Below are 21,001 nucleotides of genomic sequence, written 5' to 3' on the forward strand. Positions count from 1 at the left end.
TTCTATTATTTTAGAGCTAATTTAGATAATAAAAGGCTTTAATAAAAATAATTCTCTTGTAAATTATATTATTATATAAATCGTTATTAAATTGCTTTCTGAAAAAATAATTTATTTCAATGATGTGGCACTCATGGGACAATAATTACAGTAATATGGTAAATAATTTTAAGAGTATAATAAAATGGTAAATTTTTGTTACTTCTTTATGTTTGAGTAAACCAAAACCTAATTTATCCAGTATCGCGGTCCTTTCAAACTAGAGACATACATGAAATGTGTAAGTAAAAATAAAATCTATTTCTAGCCTCAAGAGTTCTAATAGCATAACAATTTAACTAAAACTGACCCATTCTTTCTCCAACAATGGTGATCTCTACAGCATATTTATATCATCATCAAACACTGCAGAAACCCATGTCTAAGTAACTCACACAATGGAACAGACTCAAATAACCTCCAAAGTAAGTCAGTGAGGTTAATGACCAAAAGGCAACATTATCTATTCATCTATCAACCTGCTGAAAATTGTATGAGACTTACCAAAGCAGGGACTTCCTCTGAGCATTTAGTTTGTCGGTATGGTTCCAATGTTCTGATGGAGTAACAGGTTGATGATACAAACACACTGGTTCCTGCACTTCAATTCTTTTTATCATGTACCATTTGCAAGATCTCCTACATGATATTACAGAAAGAATAGAAAAGTGAATGCACATTCTACAAAAGATGTATAATTAAGCATTACCACTTTCAGACCCTTCAGTATGCCAACCTGTTGATGTTCACACAATAATGAGAACACCTATGTCGTTGCAGACAATTAGTTGGAGCATATATTATTTGCATTAATAGGGAAAGTTAGGAAGAAAAAGGAAATAACAGAATAATAACGGTATTAATTACTCCAGAAGGGGATGGGGGAACTATGTATAAATTACAATAATTCTACTGAAGAAAAATTGGGCTCACTTGATTGAATTCTAACTATCCATCGTGCTTCATACAGATATCCAACAGCACAGTCAAGCTGTAAGAGTATCGCAGAAAGATGCAGCAATGTGCTTCTTAAAACCCTATATTTCCTTTCTCTTTATTTTCTCTACATCTATTGATTCTCAATCTTAGGTTTTCTGTCCCCATGTTCAGTGTTCGGGCATCCGACAGACAGATAACTATTGGAACTTGGAGGGATTGCTTTTACCATCTGAGGTAACTCCTCAATTCCTGACATGGGAGCTCTAGCAAGACCATTGATAAATGCTTCCTGATGAGAAGATGTTTCCGACTTCATAGCCATCAAGGAGTGCCTTTCTTCTGCAACAAATAAGAAAGCAACCATTATTCTCCCATACTTGTATAGAGAGAACTAGAAACCTCACAACTTATGCTTATGTGTCCCTGATAAGACATGGGATATTCTCCATGTAAGAAATATCTTTTTCTGTCTAGGTAGCAATCCCTAATTTTCTTTGACAGATCAGTTCCGCAATAAATGGAGTTGCAAATAATAACTTCACAAGCTTTTATATACAGAAAGTTATCATAATTGTATAGTAGGGACATTAGTTCAATTTTACTGGGCAAGGAAAGTGGCTACTTTAAGGTTGCATGCAGGCACATCTACATAATGAAGATTCTGAAAATGGGAGGACAACAAAGATATTCGGAATTTCAAATTGGAGAGCATGTATGCAGATATCAACCTTGGGAGCAGGTCATTTGCATTTCAAAATCTTGGGTTTCAACATTGTCAGAGCAAGTCTTGAAGGACCAATCTCCCTGTGGTAGGTTTTTATCTGTATGTTCTTTAATTCAATTCGTTGTTTTAGGACCTATGCTCACATGTCTCATGATGTTATCTAATAGGAAGCTCTCCACGATGAAATTTCAATATAGGAGATATCAAGTAACCACGTCTTTTAGAATCCATGTTACAATATTTTTGGATACCTTAATCATTCTAAAGCCCATCCGCCTATCCAAGAACTTTAGTTTCTTGGATCTTGGGAATCATATACAAGTAGAACCAGCCTATATAATGAGAATGTTGTGTCCTCCGAAGAGCACGCTGCCTTGTGAAGACAGATTACTCCTTTTTTAATGAGAGAATATCTTTGATAAGCCGACACAATTTGTAACAACTCAGAATTTCATGAATATATAAATAAATAAAAATTAGTCATTCATTTAGATAATGACAGATTTAGTTTTATCTTTTATATTTTAGGATTCAGGTTAAATCGAATTAATATTTTTTATTAGGAATATCTTTAAGTAAGAAAATAGATTAGAATCCTTATCTAGTACTCTTATTATATCTTTTCTATTAAAAGGGAGGCTTAGGAAAAAAAAAACCTAAAATTTTTTTGGGGGGCTGTGGTACTGTAGCAGTGATACAGTACCGAGATGAGAAGGTTGTCAGCTCTTACTTCCTTATCTAACTTTATTTTTGTTACATCCTTATCTCGTCAGAGCTACGGAGTCGGTCATCAGGGAGTCACTTGAGTAAACGAATAACACCAAACAAATCATATGTGAAAAGTTTTTATTTGTTTATTGGGTTGAGCTATTCTACAAAGACTTTAGATGAATGAATTTACTTACATATTTATCGTCTCGTAGTTCATACTATAATTCCTTTGTATTATTATTCGTATAGTATTATACCCCGTGTATTTTTATCCTTTTATGTTATGTTGTATTTTGTGTCATACTCTACTTTCTACAATACTTTAGTTCATGAAATATTGATTTTTGTGCATTACTATTCTTCGTAAAAATAATAAAATATTAGCTACGGGTTGGTAGGACTTTGAAAACATACATATGTTAGATATTTTTCATACATCTTCTCGTGATGACTCAAGTCTACCTTGAAGGTCAGATGACAAACATATTCCTAGATAATCCATTTAGGTTATTTTGGTGTGATTAGAGAACAGTTCAAGAAACAGAACTGATCCTGATCAGTACATGATCCATTTAAGTGACTGTGGCGCGGTTAGAAAACAGTCCAGATGACAGACCTATTCCTGATCAGTACATGATCCATTTAGATAACTTTGATGCAATTTTTAAGGTAAATAAATTTTGAGTTTCATTATATCATAGATAATTAGTGAAGGCTTTACACATCTCAAGTCTATTGAGATACATGATCAGTCATGATTTCTATTTTGAGTTGTGACACGATTCATTAAAGCTCGACAGTCCTACATTCATTAGAACTCGACAATTCTACAAATGATAACCTCAAAGTTTAAAACAATTATACCTATGTTCAGACTGATTTTGATTATTTTGCATCCAAGGCCACACTAAAATGAATTTCCAGGATCTCTTTTTCACCCTCAAAGAGATACAACATGGATAGATATGCTTCTATAATTAATAATCAAGATTCAATATAATCAGCTATAAGTGGAATCATAAGACTTGACATACCAGAAGCAATTGAAAATAGAGGAAGCTGCTGGTATGTGTGTCACTTCACATTTCAGTTATACTTCATTTATGGCGTGACAGAGAAAATAGACGAAATAAGTAATATTAAATTATTAATTGATAAATGTCATAGTCAATGCATACAGAAAATAGAAAAGTTTGGTATACCTTTCATTCTTCCATAGTTCACAAGCTTGCGAAGGCAATCCCGAAATTCTGTCAAGACACGCCTCTCTTGCTCAGCGAAGACCTCTGACATATTCTGGTTGTAGGGTAAAGTTGGAGCCATGTCAGCATTTCGAGACGTCATGAAGATTGTATCATGCTCATCACACATCAGTGCTAGTGTGCCAGGAGACATTGGCCTTCCAGCCTTCTGTCCATCAGCACTGTCAGATTCAGATTCTTCCTTCCTTGTGTTGTCAGCATGAGTTCCACTTGGACGATCATCAGCTGTTACTTTTTCAACATCTGGTTCTTTCTGTCTATCTTCTCTATTATGGTTTGTTGAGAGAAGACACTTTTCAATCTGATCATCCTTCTCGGCTAGTTTCTCCTCCTGAGCATTTCTATCTAAAAGAGAGGGACAGAGATATATGACTTGACCATATACAATTGATTTAAACATGACAAGTACATATGCCTAAATATATGGATTTGGATATCCGTGAAGTTTACTCATCTTAATTCCATTGAACATATCCTAATTCCTTCATACAGATCCTTGATGACACCAATACACTTAATAGGCACTTGAGTTTTCATAAAACCACCGTATTAATTTCATAAGACCCTATATTTCTATCTACGCCTTTTCCAAACCAATATGTAGTTTTGCACCTATCATCTTGGTGATAGATAGCTTTTGTAGTTAATCTACCTGGCATGAAAACCAATTAGGGTTTGAGTTTTGAGATACACTCAATTTCATGGCTTAACGAATGCCCTATTACTCTCCCAAAACTTGATAGTATGAATCATAAGCTTGGCTTTGCAATAATTTATACAACTCTTAGACCAGACAATATAATAAAATTATACATCATAAAGACTCAAATATCAATAGAATTGCATCAGAATCTACATTTTTGCCAGGTTAAAATATTCATTTGAGTTTAATCTAGATATTTCTAACATGTTTGTATTTCATATCCATAATTTTCTCTTTAGCTCCAAAAATATGAGATACTTAAATGGATCTCATTGAATGAAGTATGAAAATAACTCCATAATTCCCTATTTCCCTTTGCACATTTTTCTTTTATAGATATCTTATATCCTTATTTTATGTTCATTTTTCATTGCCCCTGTAATTCAAATATGTAGGTAGATAATTTTGTATACCTTTGCTTTTAGTTGGAATGGAAATTACAATGTGCCTCAGGTTTAGCTTCATCGGCAGTTTGCTTTCAGCATTTTTTTGGTTTGTACATGTCATAGTTTTCAGTTTTAACTATTCCTACACTTCTGCTAAGCTTTATTTATTTTTTTCCTTTTCATCACATTGTTTATTGGACCTTCCTAACTGACTCTTAATATATATATATACATGTTCCAGATTAGCTTACTACAACTTATACAACATTTTGTTATGCTAGCTCATCAAATAAGTGTTGCATTCCCTTTATGGGCCACATAGATGTGTCTCTATGCATCTATCAACTCATGCACACTCTGACCTCCTTCAAGAACTCTGCTATCTACTATGATGGAAAATTAGAGGCTTAAAGGGAAGAAGCTAAATGTCACTATTAAATTCTTGGTTCACTGCAATGGAAAACTAAAACTAGGAATGAATATTTAGCAAGTGGAATCTAACTTTCAAGTACTTTTGAGTCATACCAGACAATGCTTTGCCAGCCTCTCCTGACACTACCACCAAAAGCTTGCAGAGCTCCTTTACATCCTCTGGTTGCACAATGTCCGCTAGAAGAGGGCTTCAGAAGGACCACATAAAATAATATTAGATGAAAGTATTAAGTTGTACCATGAAGAATAAGGATATCAGCTGGATATCATCAAAATATAAGGCTATACCGATAAGTTACTTTGCAAGATCCCAATGTTACAGGATTAATAGCACGGGCCACAGGAACAGAAGAAAAAGGTGAAGGGACCACAGTCTTGAGTTGACTAGCCTGACAAGTGAGAAGTACTTGGAAATGTTAGCAGTAACAAATTTTATTATTTTAAATAGCATAATAATTGGTTTTGGCACATTGTTTCCATAAGTAAGCATAAAAGTAGAAACTATACTGAAAGGACCTCCAATGCACTTCAACTTAAACTAGATCTGTATTTGTCAATTATCTTCTAATCTTTAAGCAGATGAACTACAAGAAATCGTAAAAGATGGTTCCTGCTGCAATTTTGTGATATATTTCAGTAGATTTAATGCATGATCCCTTTAGAATGTTCGTTTGAAAATTACCTGGGGAAGCTGACTAACCCTGTGTATGGGCTGATCCCTGACTGATGTCCCAAATAAGGGCTCCTGGTTCTTTCTCTTCCTCGATGTTGAAGGAGATAGGAACCCAGAGGGTCCAATTGCCCCATTTAAGGCTGCATTGGCTGCCTGGTGCATGTACAGGGTTCTTCCATGATCACCATGGAAAAGAGCTCTTCTCTCTTCACTCCCTTCGAAGTTCTTGCAATCAACACATTTGCAATTCTCAGAGCATAGAATATTGGCTTGGAAGCACTCACAGTACTTCTTGAGACACCCTGACTTCTTGCAATGGCATCCTTTATTATGCTTTCCCACCAAAGGGAGTTCCCCTGCCTCCTCCTAGCATATGAAGGCACAACCAATTTATTACTCAGCATGAGGATGAACAAATAATATGGTGCAACTATCCAAACATCATAGTGAAAAGAATCAACTTATTTATGTAAGTTGCTTTCTTTTACCTGCTACCTTCTTGAAATATAATGCATGCACCTACATACAAAATTAACATTAATATGCAACAGCTACGCACATACCCTGCTATCCCTAATTGCATGTGGACTACTGCCGATCTTGGGCCTAAAGGCATCAGGATTGCGCTCCAGTGTAGCATCAACAGCCTCACGCCGTGCAGCTTCATTCTCAACATTATTAAAACAGTTTGTGCAATTGCAACCATCACAATAAACCCCAGATGCGAAACATTCACAATACCTAACCATGCATGATAAGAATAAGAGTCAGAAGGTCAATACTAAATAGGATGAGTGTAAAAGTAGGGTAACCAGCAACTTTAACATTATGGCATCAAAAAACAAATGTTCTTCATTGTACAAAACAGAAGCCAAAACAAATGCGCTTAAAGTTTCATGCAGCTGCATCAAAGTCAATAGCCAATATTTTATGAATTATATCTCCTGTATATCTATCAATTATTCTATGAATTATATCTTTTATTTCATTTGGTCTAACGGTCCTTGCTCTTGTGTAACATGGAAGAATTCTGTTGTTCATTGCGAACTCACATTAACCAATTTTAGAGGAGCTTATGTCTTCTAATGTTGCCATCTAAGATTGCATGGATGAGATGATGGAATATTTTTAGTCGTGTGGTTGTTATTTTCCATTTATGTTTTTATCACTTGTATCATCAACACTAAGATCAGAAAAACAAGTTTTTTTAACAATGATTTATAAAAGCAACAAGCAGCATAGAATTGTAGGATCTGAACAGCCACAATCACAGACTGAGGAACAAGAAGGATAACTACTCTGTGACATGCATGCAGATCAAATAGCAAGAAATGATAGAAGCAGTAAATGAACCAAGTATGGTATGTCTATTCATCAGAAAATGAACTACATGTCATGACAATCAATATCATTTTGTTCCCAACAGCAATTTGGTGGCTCTATGCACCTTAAAATATTTTATAAATGAAATCGCATTTAACCTACAGCTTCAAACATCTTGAGTGTTTGCAGTTGCAATTCTTTTTCCTTGTCGGGGTTCCATCTTTTGCTTCATACAGTGGTCGTACCCGTGACTTGGGAGTCTCCGGCTTTCTGAGGAGAGACAAAGAACAATTAAGAACCAGACCCCCAAACTTTCGAGAAAAGCAGACTTGACTGTCATATAAAAAATTTTAGATGAAGGACAATCTAGAATTACATGCACAGCCTGATGACAGCAATTTTTTAACGGTCAATGATCTTCTGAAAAGAAATGAATCAATTCCCCAATGAAAATGCTTCCAACTATGCCCATTTACATATATCAGAAGATTTGCAATCTAGGGAAGTAACAGCTGGATGAACTTCCACACGTCAGTCATTTTAAACATGTAAAAAATCCAAGAACTTGGGAATATATTCCAATCCTCCCAATACCAATACTGTGACACCAATTTAAAAAACATTGAGGTGACAAGTAACAGCTAGAATTGACAGAGAATGGTGGATGAATCGATAAACTAGCAACCTCCATTAAAGTTCCCTTCAATATAAATTTTCTCAGTTCTATCCAATCACAAAGTTGAGAATCAATCTTGATCCGTCTGCAAGATCAGCTCAATCCAAAGAGATGAATTACTGTTTTAAAATTCAGAAAGCTAACAGATTTATCAACTGAAAGTAAATAAAATCCTCATAAAACTGACAATTGGTTAAAACAAAAGAGACCAAGAAGGGTTCTTTCCTAGCAGACAAGGTAAAAACTTTATAAGACTGAGAAAAAGAAAATTTTAACACTAAGAAGCAGAAAATTTTGGAGAAGCATAAACAAGAAGCGATCAATCTCACACAGATGCCGGAATCGAAGGCCGTGAGATGGGCTGCGGCGGTGGACGCGGTGGCGGAGGCAACGGTATCTGCGGCTGCAGCGGCGGCGGCCGGTGCTCGAAAGCCCTCGATACAGCTGCCGCCGCCGCCGCCATTGCGGGGCTCCCAGAATACGCAATCGATGAGAAATCGAGTTGCCGGACCAGCTTCTTTGGCGGGAAATCAGACGCAGCTGCTTGAGCCCCCTCCTCCTCCGTCCCCGCCATCGATTAGAAGATTCTCGAAGGAAATCAAGAGGAAATCACCAAAAATACTCTCACAAGACCTAAACCCTCATCTCCCGCCAAGAGCCGAGGAGATCGCTGGCGATACAAGAGATCAAGTCGGTCAGCGACGAATCCAACGCCCTCGATTCTCCGGCGAGAGGCGGCGCCAAATGCTTTTAGAGCTATCGCCAGGAGGGAGAGAGAGGTGGAGAAGAGAGAGAGAAGGGCCTTTCTCTATCTCTCTCCCTCTCTACTTTTGAAATCGAATTCATATTGAACGGGCGGATTGGACTTCGACGTGGATCGGACGACCCAGGATCCCGTAACGGATCGTGCGGTTTTAATTCATAGACGTCGTGATGTTGAGCTCTCCGTCGTCGGATCGCAGAGGAGAAAGGGGTTACTCTCCCAAGTCTTTACCGACAGATCTTTTATATTAATTTCACCGGAAAATATTTCTTAAATGCTGCATCGGATCCCGTGCACAGGCGTTAAAGTCCATCCCTGGCCGTCCGATGGGTGATGGATGAAGGGTTGAAATAGTAAAAAACTAATAGCCTTTCCCGCGAAAAATGCTGCGTTGGGGGGCAAACCAGCAGTTGTTTTCCCCCTTCTTCCTTTCTAACCAGCAGTTGGTATAACTATTAATATTAGCCCGATACGTTATCAAATTTCAAACTTTGATGTGCTTCTTGGGACAAACCTTAGGATAAAAACTTGAACTTATCCCAATAAAATCCTCTCTTATCCCCACCCCCATTTTATTACAATTCAAGGATCTCACTTATGAACAAGGGGTCCATTATTCGTACATGGCAGACAGATCGGACGACCAATTTACTGTGGGTGATCCACAGTTGATTATCCGATAAAAAAAATAATTAAAATAATTAATTTTTCCTCTACTCTTTTCAACTCGCATTTATGATATATTTCAGCTAAGAAATTATTTATCTTTACCTTCTAAATACGAGCAACCTTGGATATCTTGGATTGCTATGGAATTATGAATAAAGATCTTATGTATTATTCACGAGTAAAGCACAAATAATATATATACGTGTTCTACTGCCTGTATAATAGAACTAGGAGAAGCCAGGATGTCTTACGTATAATATAAATGGGCCAGCTTCGTGGCCCATGGATAGGGCCCAAGATAGCACGATAGCCTCCCAATTGTATCGCGACACGTCAGCGATAAAAAGACAAACCCTTATGACCCGGCTAGGCTTTCGTCCGACCCGAAGAACTTTCCAGCGGTAGGATTGAGCCTCTGGGAGGCTGCCAAGTACCAGAAATTAGCGCATTCTTTGCATCCAACCTGCAGTGGATCCGTCCTATTTGTCACTTATCGGCACGACTATTAAAGCCTCGAGAGAGCGAGGTTGGTGACCGACCGACGGGTGAGAGAAAACGGATACGAGGTATTGTGTTCGCCTTTTTCTTCTCCCCGCCTCCTTCCCGCGTGGCGAGCCCCGATGGTCGGGCCCAGGAGCGGCGATTAAATGACGGGTGTCGGTTATTATGATCTCATTCAAGTCTCCCAACCACTTCTTCCGCTTCTTAGCTCACTACCCATGCGGGAGGTGGAGCTCACTCTCCTCTCCCGGGCTCCGATTTATAGGGTTCTCGTCGCTCTCCCAGTCTCACCTATTCTCAGGTGAGTTCCTCCGTTCTTCTTTGGTTTGCTTCTTTTGAGATGGTTTTGATCGGATATGGGGCTTCGCGCCTTCTTGGTTGTAATCGGTTCTTGTTTATTGGTTTGAATTAGACGATCCCATCCATTTGAATGGGAAATCTAGTTCGGTTCCTTCGTTCTTCTCGGTTCGGTTGTTTGAGAAGCTTTTAATCGGATTTAGGGGTTGTTTGCCTGCTTAGTCATAATCGGTTCTCATTTCTTGCTTTGAGAGTGTGGATCTTTTGATATCTGAGGGGTTTTCTTATTCCTTTGTAGAGGATGTTTTGAATCTACTCGTAATCGGTACTTACTTTTGTTGGGATATAGCTGATACTACAGGACCATCTACTCGTACATTCATGGAGGTCTTCAAAGAAGCTCTTACACATGCTTCTGCAACTCATGAACGTGCCGCTATAAGAGCCGAGCAGAAAAGTTATAGTTATGTTCAACTCATTGCATCTGCTTTGAACATCTTGGACATATTGCACGACAAAAAGATTACGACAGTAAGCAGATTTTCTATATCTTCTCCCTTTTTCTACATAATTATGTTCGGATGTATCTATCATAGCTTTAATTCCATGACTTTACCAATAAGTGCGTTAATTTTCAGTATAAATGGACTTGTGTATGGAATTAGAGAGCTATTTGGACGATAATACATAGCAATGGAATAAGATTTTGAACTTTCTGGACTTCACTTGGCTGATTTAGTTTAGGATACTTATTATCCTCCATTTAGTCTTATATACAGAAAAAGTCAATGTTAACCCTGGGTAAAAGCTTAAAAAGATAATCCTGATTTTACTGAATGGTAATTGTAGATGTAGATATAATCTCATATATAATGTATAAATGGTTTAGCATATGACTGTCTTATGTCCATTATTCATTGATGAATAATTTCTTCTGCATCCTAATTGTACAGGTGCATGAGAGCTGCACAACGGATTTTTCTCCTGCTGAAGACCTCAAGAGAACAGGATTCCTTCATCATACAAGGGTGGGGATTGTGGCTAAACCTTCTCCTGAATTTGTTGCTGGGATCCTTGGCACTTGGCTTTATGGTGGAGTTGCAGTTCCCCTTGCTCTCAGCTATCCAGAAGCAGAACTTTTGCATGTGATGAATGATTCAGTCTGTACAACATCTTTCACTCTTCTATTTTGTTGTAACCTTGTGAGCTGAATTATGCGATCAGACATAATTTACTTGTTATTATATGTTCACTTTTCAATTAGCATATAAATATGAAAGTAAATAACTAAATATTAGAATTATTGGCATACGATCCTCTTGATTACCACATATAAATAATATAATTCCTATGTTGGTCTCCCAATGATGAGCACAAAAATTGCACCTTAAAAGGGACAGTTTTTCATGTGGACATAGTATGGCTAAAACATTATCTTCATTTTTGTAAGAGACTAGTCATGTTATCTTGCTAGTTGATAACTTTCGGTTTCATTTGACTTTGATGGAGTGCAACTTGTATTTGTCGTTTATAATGCATTTTCGATGGTCTGACAACCTTTACAGCAGTTGTTATGTATAGACAAGAATCATGTCATACAATTAATGGGATTTTAAAATTTTGGCTTCAGCCTTTTCTTTTGAAAATAACAGCGGAAAATAGTGATGTTATTGTTTGTTCAATTAAATCTAAAATATGTAACAGAAAATAGAGAACTAAGGTGGTGAATATCTTGACCTTGATGCACAGTCTCGAAACATGATGAGGTTCATGTCCTTTTGATCTTTTTCCATGGTTAGCCATAGTTCTCTCCTAGAAGGAGCCACAAAGCTAAATTAATTTATCCTTTTTATTTTGATTACTTGCTCCAAGACATTCTATGGGAATATAGTCTAACTCTAATATCATCTTCATGCTGTTATGGTGTCTTTTCACTCGCTTTCTTGTTTGGATGTGGCAAGAGTTAAATAAGATATTCAAACTTGTAGGATGTTTCCATTATTCTGAGCACTCAAGAACATCGAGAGCTAATGGAGAATGTGGCTGCTAAATGTTCTGCACATTTTTCTCTTCTTCCTACTGTGACTTGCATGCCCCCAAAGGTGGAATCACATGAACCTTCAGGAAATGGAGAAGCCATTCCAATTTCTGATCTCATGGCAAAAATCAATGGTTTGAGAATAGCTGAAGGTAATTCGTGACTGCTCTTTCTGCTATAACGGCCCTCCCTGGTAACTCTTCTAAATAATATCTCCCTTAGTGTGAAAGTACATTTTTAGCTGGATCGCTTATTTTATTAAATTTCCAACATAAGTTCAATGAAATTGCAGCACTCTATATTTGCTTTTGCAGTGCTATACAGAATGCATCTACTAGATATAAAAAATTTCTCACAGTAGTCCTGGTATTGAGGAATATATCCGAGGAATTATTGTTTGACCTCAACTGCTTCTTTATTATGTGAAACAAGTCAACAACACCTCTTTTCAAGTCCATGTAAAGAATTTAGACCTCAAGTGAATCAAAATATCATATTACTATTGCTGCACTTATATTGTGGATTTGCAAAGGAAGGAAAAGGGGAAACAAGTCAAAATCTCTATCCTGTGGCTTCTTTTGGTGCATTTACTTGTACATCTGGCAATGAAAGATCACATTAATATTGAGGCACTTATATTTCACTTAGTGTGGATCTGCAAAGGGAGGGAGGGAGTATCAAAAGTGACAAAAACTCTTATCTTCTTGCTTCTTTTTTCCTAGTTGCAATTTACAAATATATCAATGAATGCAATCTTTAACATGCAGGAGATGAACCTGCCCTAATACTTTATACAAGTGGTACAACTGGTAAACCAAAAGGTGTTGTCCACACTCACAAGAGTATAATCGCTCAGGTACATATTTGAGTCCAACTCCTACTGTGTCTTAAGCTTGAGCTCTTTTGTTTAGGTCCAGCCCAATTAATTCTTTAGTAGTGAAATATGCTGCAGCACGCTATATTGTTTACTATGATGGATATGATTTGCTACTTAGCACGAATAAGGATGTAAATTTAAGCTAATGTACAATGGAAACTCAATATGGTCTGAATTTCTGGTAGGCATTGAGCTACCCAACAAATTTGATATATGATAACTGGTCATTGTCCTGTTTGTTGTTTTGCAGGTCCAGAGTCTGACAGAGGCATGGGAATATACAACTACTGATCAGTTTCTGCATTGTCTGCCTTTGCACCATATCCACCATGAATTCATCATATCGAATTTCATATTATATGTCTAATTTCAAATGCCAACTCCTTTTATATTTTTCTTTTCTACATGGAAAATGTATCATGTATGGGTTGACACAGAGATTGGTTATTTGATCATACAGTAGTTAAAGAAATCATCCATTTTTCTTGATCTGATTCTTTTTATTGGCATTATTATTTAGTCCCATCCTCTTTCTTTTATGTTTCTGAGATCCTTAACTTATAGCATACATGTGCATGGTCTCTTCAACGCTTTATTTGCACCTCTTTATGCAGGATCTGTGGTAATGTATCTGCTGCTTTCTGGATATTTTCATATATTGGAATAACATGGTAAAGGTTATTGGAAACTATAGCTGCATCTCTTTATAAAATTTTGGATATTCTTAATGTGGTGGAGCTGATTGAACTGCTCTTCATAAGCCCTAATAGCTTTATATCATTGTTCGTATGCAATCTCTTGGAGATCAAGAGATATGTTAAAATTAAAGGACTTAATTGCAGATGGCACAGGGTGTGCCCGGGGGTTGTTGTCAGGGCACATGCATCATGGCATTATACTGTGCTGGCACAGTTGCTCGGCAGTAGCATGTAACGGTACCATGTTGTGCTGCAAGGCACTTTAATTCATGTTTCACATAATCAATTTTATATAATTTAGTCAGTTATCTCTGAGTAAGCTCTCTTTTCAAGTTTCACACCTTACGTGCATTTGTCTTGCAATTTTCTCATCTCAGATATCTTCCATGTTTCGATATATGCAGGTTGATTTCATGCCTAAATTTAGTGTACGGGGCATATGGCAGAGGTGGCGTGATTCATACCCAAAAGATGGTAGTAAAATGGATGATGCTATTACTGTGTTTACAGGAGTAAGCCCTCCTCAAATTAGCAATTGAGTGGTGATTTACAGTTTTATAATGGTTTTGTTTATTTGCTTTTGTCTTTTTCCATTCAAAATGCCATAACTATTAGAATAATGCAGAGGTAAGTTAGCAGATGATGCATTTGGAATGCTTGAACTATTAATAACTCAAAGACCTCTGTAGAACCAGCAGTTACAGACAAAAACACATTAATAAACTAAAGAGTCTACTGCACAAACAGGTTCTAATATACTAATGCACATGTAGTGTTTCTAAAATATAAGAGGACACGGGCCACCATAATGCTTTGAGCATTTTCCAACAATATGTGACCAGCTAGACCATGTCAAAAATGAGAAGGCTCCAAAATAATTAACCTAGCATGAAAATCAAAGTCAGTTTAGTAACTCATAAAGATCGAAGGAATAGTGGATGAACTGTTGAACAATCCTATCACTTGACCTGCTTCCCCTAAAAATATACATAACTATAGCATCTCTACTGCATTGAGTTTTTGAATAAGAAAATCACAAATTTTCATCCAAGCACTTCATTGTCATATTTGCTATCTAGATGACTATTCAGTCTTATCTACCATACTGTGGTTGATGCAGCATAGTAGTCTATTACTCCAGATTATAATTTTTATTGATAAACTTATTATCAAGAAAAGTTTACTCATTTAGAGTTTAACTTAATTGAGTACTTGGAAGAAGTTTTCTTACCCATTTGAGAGTAATTTTGAATTCCAGGTTCCAACAATGTATACACGTCTACTCCAAGGGTATGAAACTATGGATCCTGATCAACGAGCAGCTTCTTCTTCTGCTGCAAAGCAGTTGCGTCTCATGGTAACTCAACTGATATCTAATGACTATTTATTTCATTATTTAAAGTGCACATGTATGATGCTTGCTAATAAAGAGCTGGTCTTGTCTATGCTAGATTTTTAGTATCTAACAACTCTTGTTTCTCTTGAAGTGCAAAATAAATATTAATGGTCTCCAAGAGATGGTCTTAAGATTAGACTTGCTATTGTCTTCTATAATGACCAGCATACACAATCTATCTAGTTAAGGAAATTATTAAAGAAAATTAGCTAGATGATTCTGAAAATACGTGGGGAGATAGGATTCCTAGTTTGACTAGGTTTAAAGATATGGAAAGTAAAAGCCCAGTCAAAGCCAAAAAGTTAAAATCCAATTTCAAATTTATGTAGGACAGTCATATCCCACTAGGTTTAGAAAAATGAATTAAGAATCTTATTTAGAAAACTAAAATCAAGTAGGAAATGAAAATTTGAATACTGTTGTAACTATGAAAACCGTACTCAAGTCGAAATGTAAAAACCAAGTAAGAATATGAAATATAAAGCAGATACCGAATAGGAAAAGTAAACATAACAATATACCATGATACATTTTTTTATTGGGGGAAAACTCCTCTCACATAGAAAGGGAAAAACCATCGACCCGCCCAAAGTCGATCAATTTTATTTTTGCAAAGCAATAAAAATAAGACTTATAGTCTATCCGGACACTCCAATGTCTTAGTATTTAAGTAATCTCTTGGACAAAAACTGTTTGATTAATTACTCTTTAGAAAAAGATCGTCTCTCTTTAGCAAGCACCCGAGCGACAGATCAATCTCAAATGCAATGTGTCGACATGATAGATGATGATGACAATTAAGACAATTTAGCTCTTTTGGTACTATTGATGATCATCAACTTAAGCTCCAGCTTTCGGACATATGATAAAGGTTCTCTTCACGATATAAAAGATGCTCCGTGAAGGATCTTAAAACTCGTAAATGATTTGCATGAAGTCCATTGAGTTGGATGACTTTTTTTAAGTCTTTGGATTACTTTTATAAATGTGAGAAATATCTATACTTCATACTGGGAGAATCCACAAAAAGCAACTCCAAGTTTGAAAAGGATTCAAAATTTTGTTTCTGCCTTGCGCATGTCGTCCGTATGGCCATGTAGTGTCATTTGCACGCCACTTATGCCGTTGGGACACTGTTGGGTGTCATCCGGATGCAACTTAAATTTTGGGACATCAATTCTATGTTAGCAGTCTGCATGTCGTCTAGATGTTATTTTATCCAGCACTGTCATGTGCAAGTTGTTTATGTAGCGGGTAGATGCCTCTTCATTCAGCATCTGTGGGGTCACCCGATACTGAAGCAAATGTGAAATTTTGGATTTTTATTTCTTTCACTTAAATCTTCTATTTCTTTGTATGGAACAATTTTCCATAAGTAATATGTCTTAATCATACATAATTTCTAGATGGTGCATGATGAATACTTAGTGTTTTGTGTCCATGAATTTGTCATTAAAAAATTTTGCCCTAACAAATTCTTATATATCTCTATACTTGCTATATTGATATATTCTCTATAGTCAGAGACTTCCTCACATGCAAAATTGTAGTGTGGACCTTTTATGAGAATGAATCTTTTCAATTAAAGAAACATTAACATCTATTCTGGAGTGATATTCTTGCTATCACTACATGAGAATAGACTTGTGTTATTCCCCCATCTTTCATAAAACTAAACCGCAACTAACAAAGTAGATAACTCATAACTCTAACGATAGAATAGCCTTGGTTTTGTGGCAAGCCTCTCTTGCTTGATTTGCTTCAATAGAAACTTGAAGGAAAGTTTACTTTAGAAGTTTAATGTCTGGATGGTTGATTGATAGTCAATCATAATGGTTTATCAGATTCTTTTGTGGAGAATTTTCAACCTTGAATTCTACGTTACATAAGAACTTTATTGTTTGGAAAAAAGCTTAAATTATGATACTGATTAACTGAATCCACTCTCTTTTCATGAGACTTCATAAATGCTATTGTGTAACCTTTTCTCTCATTAGATGTGTGGGTCTTCAGCACTTCCTTACCCAGTAATGAAACAGTGGGAAGAGATAACAGGTCATCGGTTATTGGAACGCTACGGCATGACCGAGGTCAGTGATCTTACTGTCTAACTTGGATATGCATAGCCATATATGCTCAAGCACCATTTTAGTTCGGATTGCATGCCTTAATGAGTTATGACCCTTATCTCCTTATAAGAGTAGCAGTCTCATATTGTACTACGATGATTCTTTAACAGTTCATCATGGCGTTATCTAATCCCTTGCATGGTAACCGAAAGGGAGGCACAGTTGGTAAACCTCTTCCTCGAGTTGAGGTATGCTAAATACTTTTTGTGCATCACTTAAATCAGATAATAATATTGTTTATATTTTTCATTGGTTGATAGTCTCCGTGCATATTCTTTCTATGGTATATCCTCAAAGATTTATGGATAGCTCTCTGTAACTGAGATCAGGTCAAGATTATCGCAGAAGATGAGAGTGAAATTAAGGCAGGAGTGGGGGAGCTTTGTGTGAGAAGTCCATCCCTGTTTAAAGAATACTGGAAAAAACCTACGGTATGATTGCTTTTCCTTTTCTTCTTTTTCCTATTCTTATATAATCTTTTGTTTAACCTCGAGTTTGTGTAAAGGAAATTTTGCTAGTACGATTGATTAAGTGACCATTCAAATAAAAATGCTAATAAAGAAAGGGGAAAATGCAATTTACATCCCCATGGTTAAACCAAAATTTATACACTTTTGTTTGTGTTACTTAACCTCTTTATAATTCCAACATATATACAACTGTCTGATAGATGTTAATTTTAATATAAAATAAACAAAATGTCCTTTATATTTTAAATCAACCAATTAGAAATATATGTTTTTGTGAAATATATTGTCTTGTGCTCTTTCATCCCAATCTTCCACACGTTTATGTTTTGGACATCACAAAATTTTAAAAAGAGATAATATAATAGGTAAAAATGTTGAAAAGTTTAACAATTTTAATAGAAAATTACTTTCACCATCAGTTTTGAGGGAAAAACTAACAGTTTTATATCAATTAGAAGTACATGAGAGTTAAGTGACAAATAAAAGTTCATAGAGGCACTTTGGAATTTGTCCTAATTACAAGGGGATAAAATGTATTTTCCCCTAAAGAAAAAGTTAGAAGTTCATAAAAGTTCACATATATTTGTTTACACGCAAGAGCAGGCTTTCAAATTTACGCAATTCATACCTTTTTACTTTCAACTATAAAAGTAAACAGTGCAGATAGAATTAGGTAGGGAAAATTGGGACAGCCTTGAAAAAACTAAATCAACCATAACTGAAATAGGAGGGTGGAGAAACATTTGGAAATGCAAAGGTGAATGATGCTAAAAGTTATAAGGGTCAATAAATGTTATTCCAGAAGATGCAATTTCAGTAGCACATTGTAAGTTTGATATTTTGGTGGAATAGTTAAGAGGAGTTGCACAAGCATGAACCAAAGAGGCCTAGCACTTGTAAATTGAACTTGTTACAAAATAGAACCAGTGGGATCTGAATCATGGAATATTGATGGCTTCTAGTAAGAAATGATTCTTTTTGGAGATTCTTTCTTGTTTACTGCATTTAATTTTCCTTCTTTTGGTTTTAGATAACTAGGGAATCATTTACTGGTGATGGCTTCTTCAAGACTGGTGATACTGTTACATTGGATGATGATGGTTACTACATAATTTTAGGCCGTAAGTTATATCACCACCATGATTTTTTCTTTTCTGTTTGATATTTCCTTTTATTTTGTAGTGAAATCATTTCCCATGGTAAGCCACATATTATCTCCAAATATCTGTTGCACTATTCTCAGTTATCTCATGGAGTAAAAATGGTATCCGATAAATCTGAGGTTTATTACCACTGGTAATCTGGTACCTATACTTGCTTTATTTTTATTTAAGAACATTCTTTAGACTTCCCAGTGGAATGCTGAAAACTATCACCTAGAACTCCATGTGGTTCAGAAAAACATGATCTACAGTCTGAACCCTGATTCTAATTTTGACATCTTGGACAAATGTTAGAGCATATTGTTTTTTGATTGTTTAAGATTTGATGCTTCTATAAAAGCTCGAATTTTGCTCCACACATTCTATGGCATTCTCAATTATATGATACCTTACCTTTGACCCAAATCCACTTCTTTAAGCAAAAAAATGGTTAACAAGCTCCTTTTTTTTTTGTTGAGAAATAGGGTTAGCAGGTTAAGGGTCAAGCCTAATCTGTATTCTTTGTTTTACTCTTAATATTCTTCTAAATTGGTTGTTGCTCTTTGAACATATGTTATTTTCCTGAGAAGTGCAGATACACTTGGTTATTTGCTCACTAAACTTCAATTTGGTTGCCCTTGGAACTATTCGCTGTCATGTACAGGTACCAATGCTGATATAATGAAAGTTGGTGGTTATAAGCTTTCAGCACTTGAAATTGAAGCAGTTCTCTTAGAGGCAAGTGCTTCATAAAGCAACTAGTTTTTCCCATGTGGTGATTATGGTGATTTTTATCTATTAGATAACTGAAAAGAAATGTCAATGTAGGGATGAACTATAAGATGGTTTGGCAGATGATCTGGCCAGCTTCTTTTCTTTTATTACTGAACTTACATGATGAAATAATTTCTTTTGGTCAGCATGAGATTGTATCAGAATGTTGTGTTTTGGGCTTGCATGACAAGGACTATGGAGAAGTTGTATGTGCAATAGTTGTGCCTCAGGAAGACTCAAAGCTAACAGCAGTGAAGGAGATGAAACCAGCTATTAGCTTGGAGGAGTTGAGGAGTTGGTCGAAAGAGAGATTAGCTCCATATAAGGTTTTTTTTCCAGACCATCTTCCTTTTATGTATGCATAGAAGTTTTAAAATAAGTTAAGAATTTTCTGGCTGATCAAACTACCAGACTACATTACCTTTTAAGAAATTTCCCATTTTAAATGAATTTTGAGCCCAACATCTCTATTTTCTGTCTGATTTTTTTAATTCCATTTCTCTTTTCTGCTGGTTATTTCTTATTACGACCTGAAGAGAGGCAGCCAATATACTAAACACTTTTTAGTCATACTAGAGCTCAATTTCTTGTTGTGTGTTTGATCCATATCTTATGGATGTAATCTCAGATACCTACAAGATTGTTTCTATGGGATTCTCTTCCTCGAAATGCCATGGGAAAGGTTAGATCTTTTCTTCAATTTAGATAAGTCGTTCACGTAAGTAGGTACTTATTTACCTTGTCCAACAGCTAATTGGATACCGTGTTTTCAGGTGAACAAGAAGGAGCTGAAGAAATTATTGGAAGGATAGACATGAAGCAGCTTTTCCTTGGATTGGAAATTTTGGTCAATTCTATTAATGAAACTTATAACTATAAGCATTCCCCAATCAATTAGGCTATTTTGATTGGAAAAACATTCTCTCTAGATAGTAATAGCTATAAATAAAGCCTTCTCATTTCTTCGTTCATAATTCATGTAATGAGAGAGGCTGTCATTTATTGTTGATAGTTTAATTATAAGATGAAATGGTGCAAACAAAGAAACTACCCAGCCTGGGAAAGCTCTTGTGGTTCATATCAACCCTGTTTTTTGATTGCTTGCTCCAATTTTTTCCCCTTAAGTTCGCGTATTAGTACTGCACTGACAGCTCATTTTATGCAGATGGTTTGTCGAATCACAACTGAAGCGATAGACGAGAGATATAGGCATACCTGCAAATACCTGTTCCTAGAAGATTTAACATTTATATTCAACCATCAAAAGGATATTGGATCATATGTTCCCGAGGCTGAGAGCATCCCAACTTGGATTTCCTTATAGTTTGTTTCCATCTCTCCTTACTTGCATTTAAATATACTGGGGTCAGGTTCGATCT

At 36.1% G+C, this 21,001-nt stretch overlaps 2 protein-coding genes across 3 annotated transcripts; one reads left to right on the forward strand and one right to left on the reverse strand.

Moving 5' to 3' along the window:
- Positions 1-879: 879 nt before the first annotated feature.
- Positions 880-8,669, reverse strand: LOC140775144 (protein tesmin/TSO1-like CXC 5). 2 transcript variants are annotated; one of them, XM_073118408.1, is made up of 8 exons: positions 8,198-8,669; positions 7,355-7,462; positions 6,433-6,610; positions 5,879-6,235; positions 5,485-5,585; positions 5,290-5,384; positions 3,616-4,020; positions 880-1,317 (listed from the first exon to the last, which is right to left on the reverse strand). In XM_073118408.1, exons 1-8 carry the CDS (start codon positions 8,440-8,442, stop codon positions 1,109-1,111), a joined length of 1,698 nt encoding a protein of 565 aa, XP_072974509.1. In that variant the 5' UTR covers positions 8,443-8,669; the 3' UTR covers positions 880-1,108. The 2 variants fall into 2 exon arrangements, with proteins under 2 accessions (XP_072974509.1, XP_072974510.1); XM_073118409.1 differs by lacking the exon at positions 880-1,317 and adding an exon at positions 3,465-3,508.
- A 1,161-nt stretch (positions 8,670-9,830) lies between these two features.
- Positions 9,831-20,700, forward strand: LOC140773448 (probable CoA ligase CCL8). The gene is made up of 17 exons (XM_073116009.1): positions 9,831-10,102; positions 10,448-10,629; positions 11,052-11,258; positions 12,087-12,288; positions 12,904-12,992; positions 13,264-13,332; positions 13,582-13,635; positions 14,116-14,223; positions 14,970-15,068; positions 17,105-17,197; positions 17,347-17,424; positions 17,566-17,667; positions 18,737-18,827; positions 19,513-19,586; positions 19,769-19,948; positions 20,251-20,304; positions 20,396-20,700. Exons 1-17 carry the CDS (start codon positions 9,967-9,969, stop codon positions 20,432-20,434), a joined length of 1,857 nt encoding a protein of 618 aa, XP_072972110.1. The 5' UTR covers positions 9,831-9,966; the 3' UTR covers positions 20,435-20,700.
- Positions 20,701-21,001: the final 301 nt, after the last annotated feature.

Source organism: Typha angustifolia, chromosome 13 (assembly GCF_048772165.1).
Source record: "Typha angustifolia cultivar Huaian chromosome 13, ASM4877216v1, whole genome shotgun sequence".
NCBI lineage: Eukaryota > Viridiplantae > Streptophyta > Magnoliopsida > Poales > Typhaceae > Typha > Typha angustifolia.

What these genes read in the sequence shown, in the direction of transcription:
- LOC140773448 (XM_073116009.1), top strand. Translation starts at nt 9,967, where the DNA reads ATGATCTCATTCAAGTCTCCCAACCACTTCTTCCGCTTCTTAGCTCAC. An exon ending in CCAGTCTCACCTATTCTCAG is followed by an intron (nt 10,103 to 10,447) that starts GTGAGTTCCTCC and finishes GTTGGGATATAG; the next exon opens with CTGATACTACAGGACCATCT. An exon ending in ACAAGAGTATAATCGCTCAG is followed by an intron (nt 12,993 to 13,263) that starts GTACATATTTGA and finishes GTTGTTTTGCAG; the next exon opens with GTCCAGAGTCTGACAGAGGC.
- LOC140775144 (XM_073118408.1), bottom strand. Translation starts at nt 8,442, where the DNA reads ATGGCGGGGACGGAGGAGGAGGGGGCTCAAGCAGCTGCGTCTGATTTC. An exon ending in GGGTTAGTCAGCTTCCCCAG is followed by an intron (nt 5,586 to 5,878) that starts GTAATTTTCAAA and finishes CTCACTTGTCAG; the next exon opens with GCTAGTCAACTCAAGACTGT. An exon ending in GAACTATGGAAGAATGAAAG is followed by an intron (nt 1,318 to 3,615) that starts GTATACCAAACT and finishes TATTTGTTGCAG; the next exon opens with AAGAAAGGCACTCCTTGATG.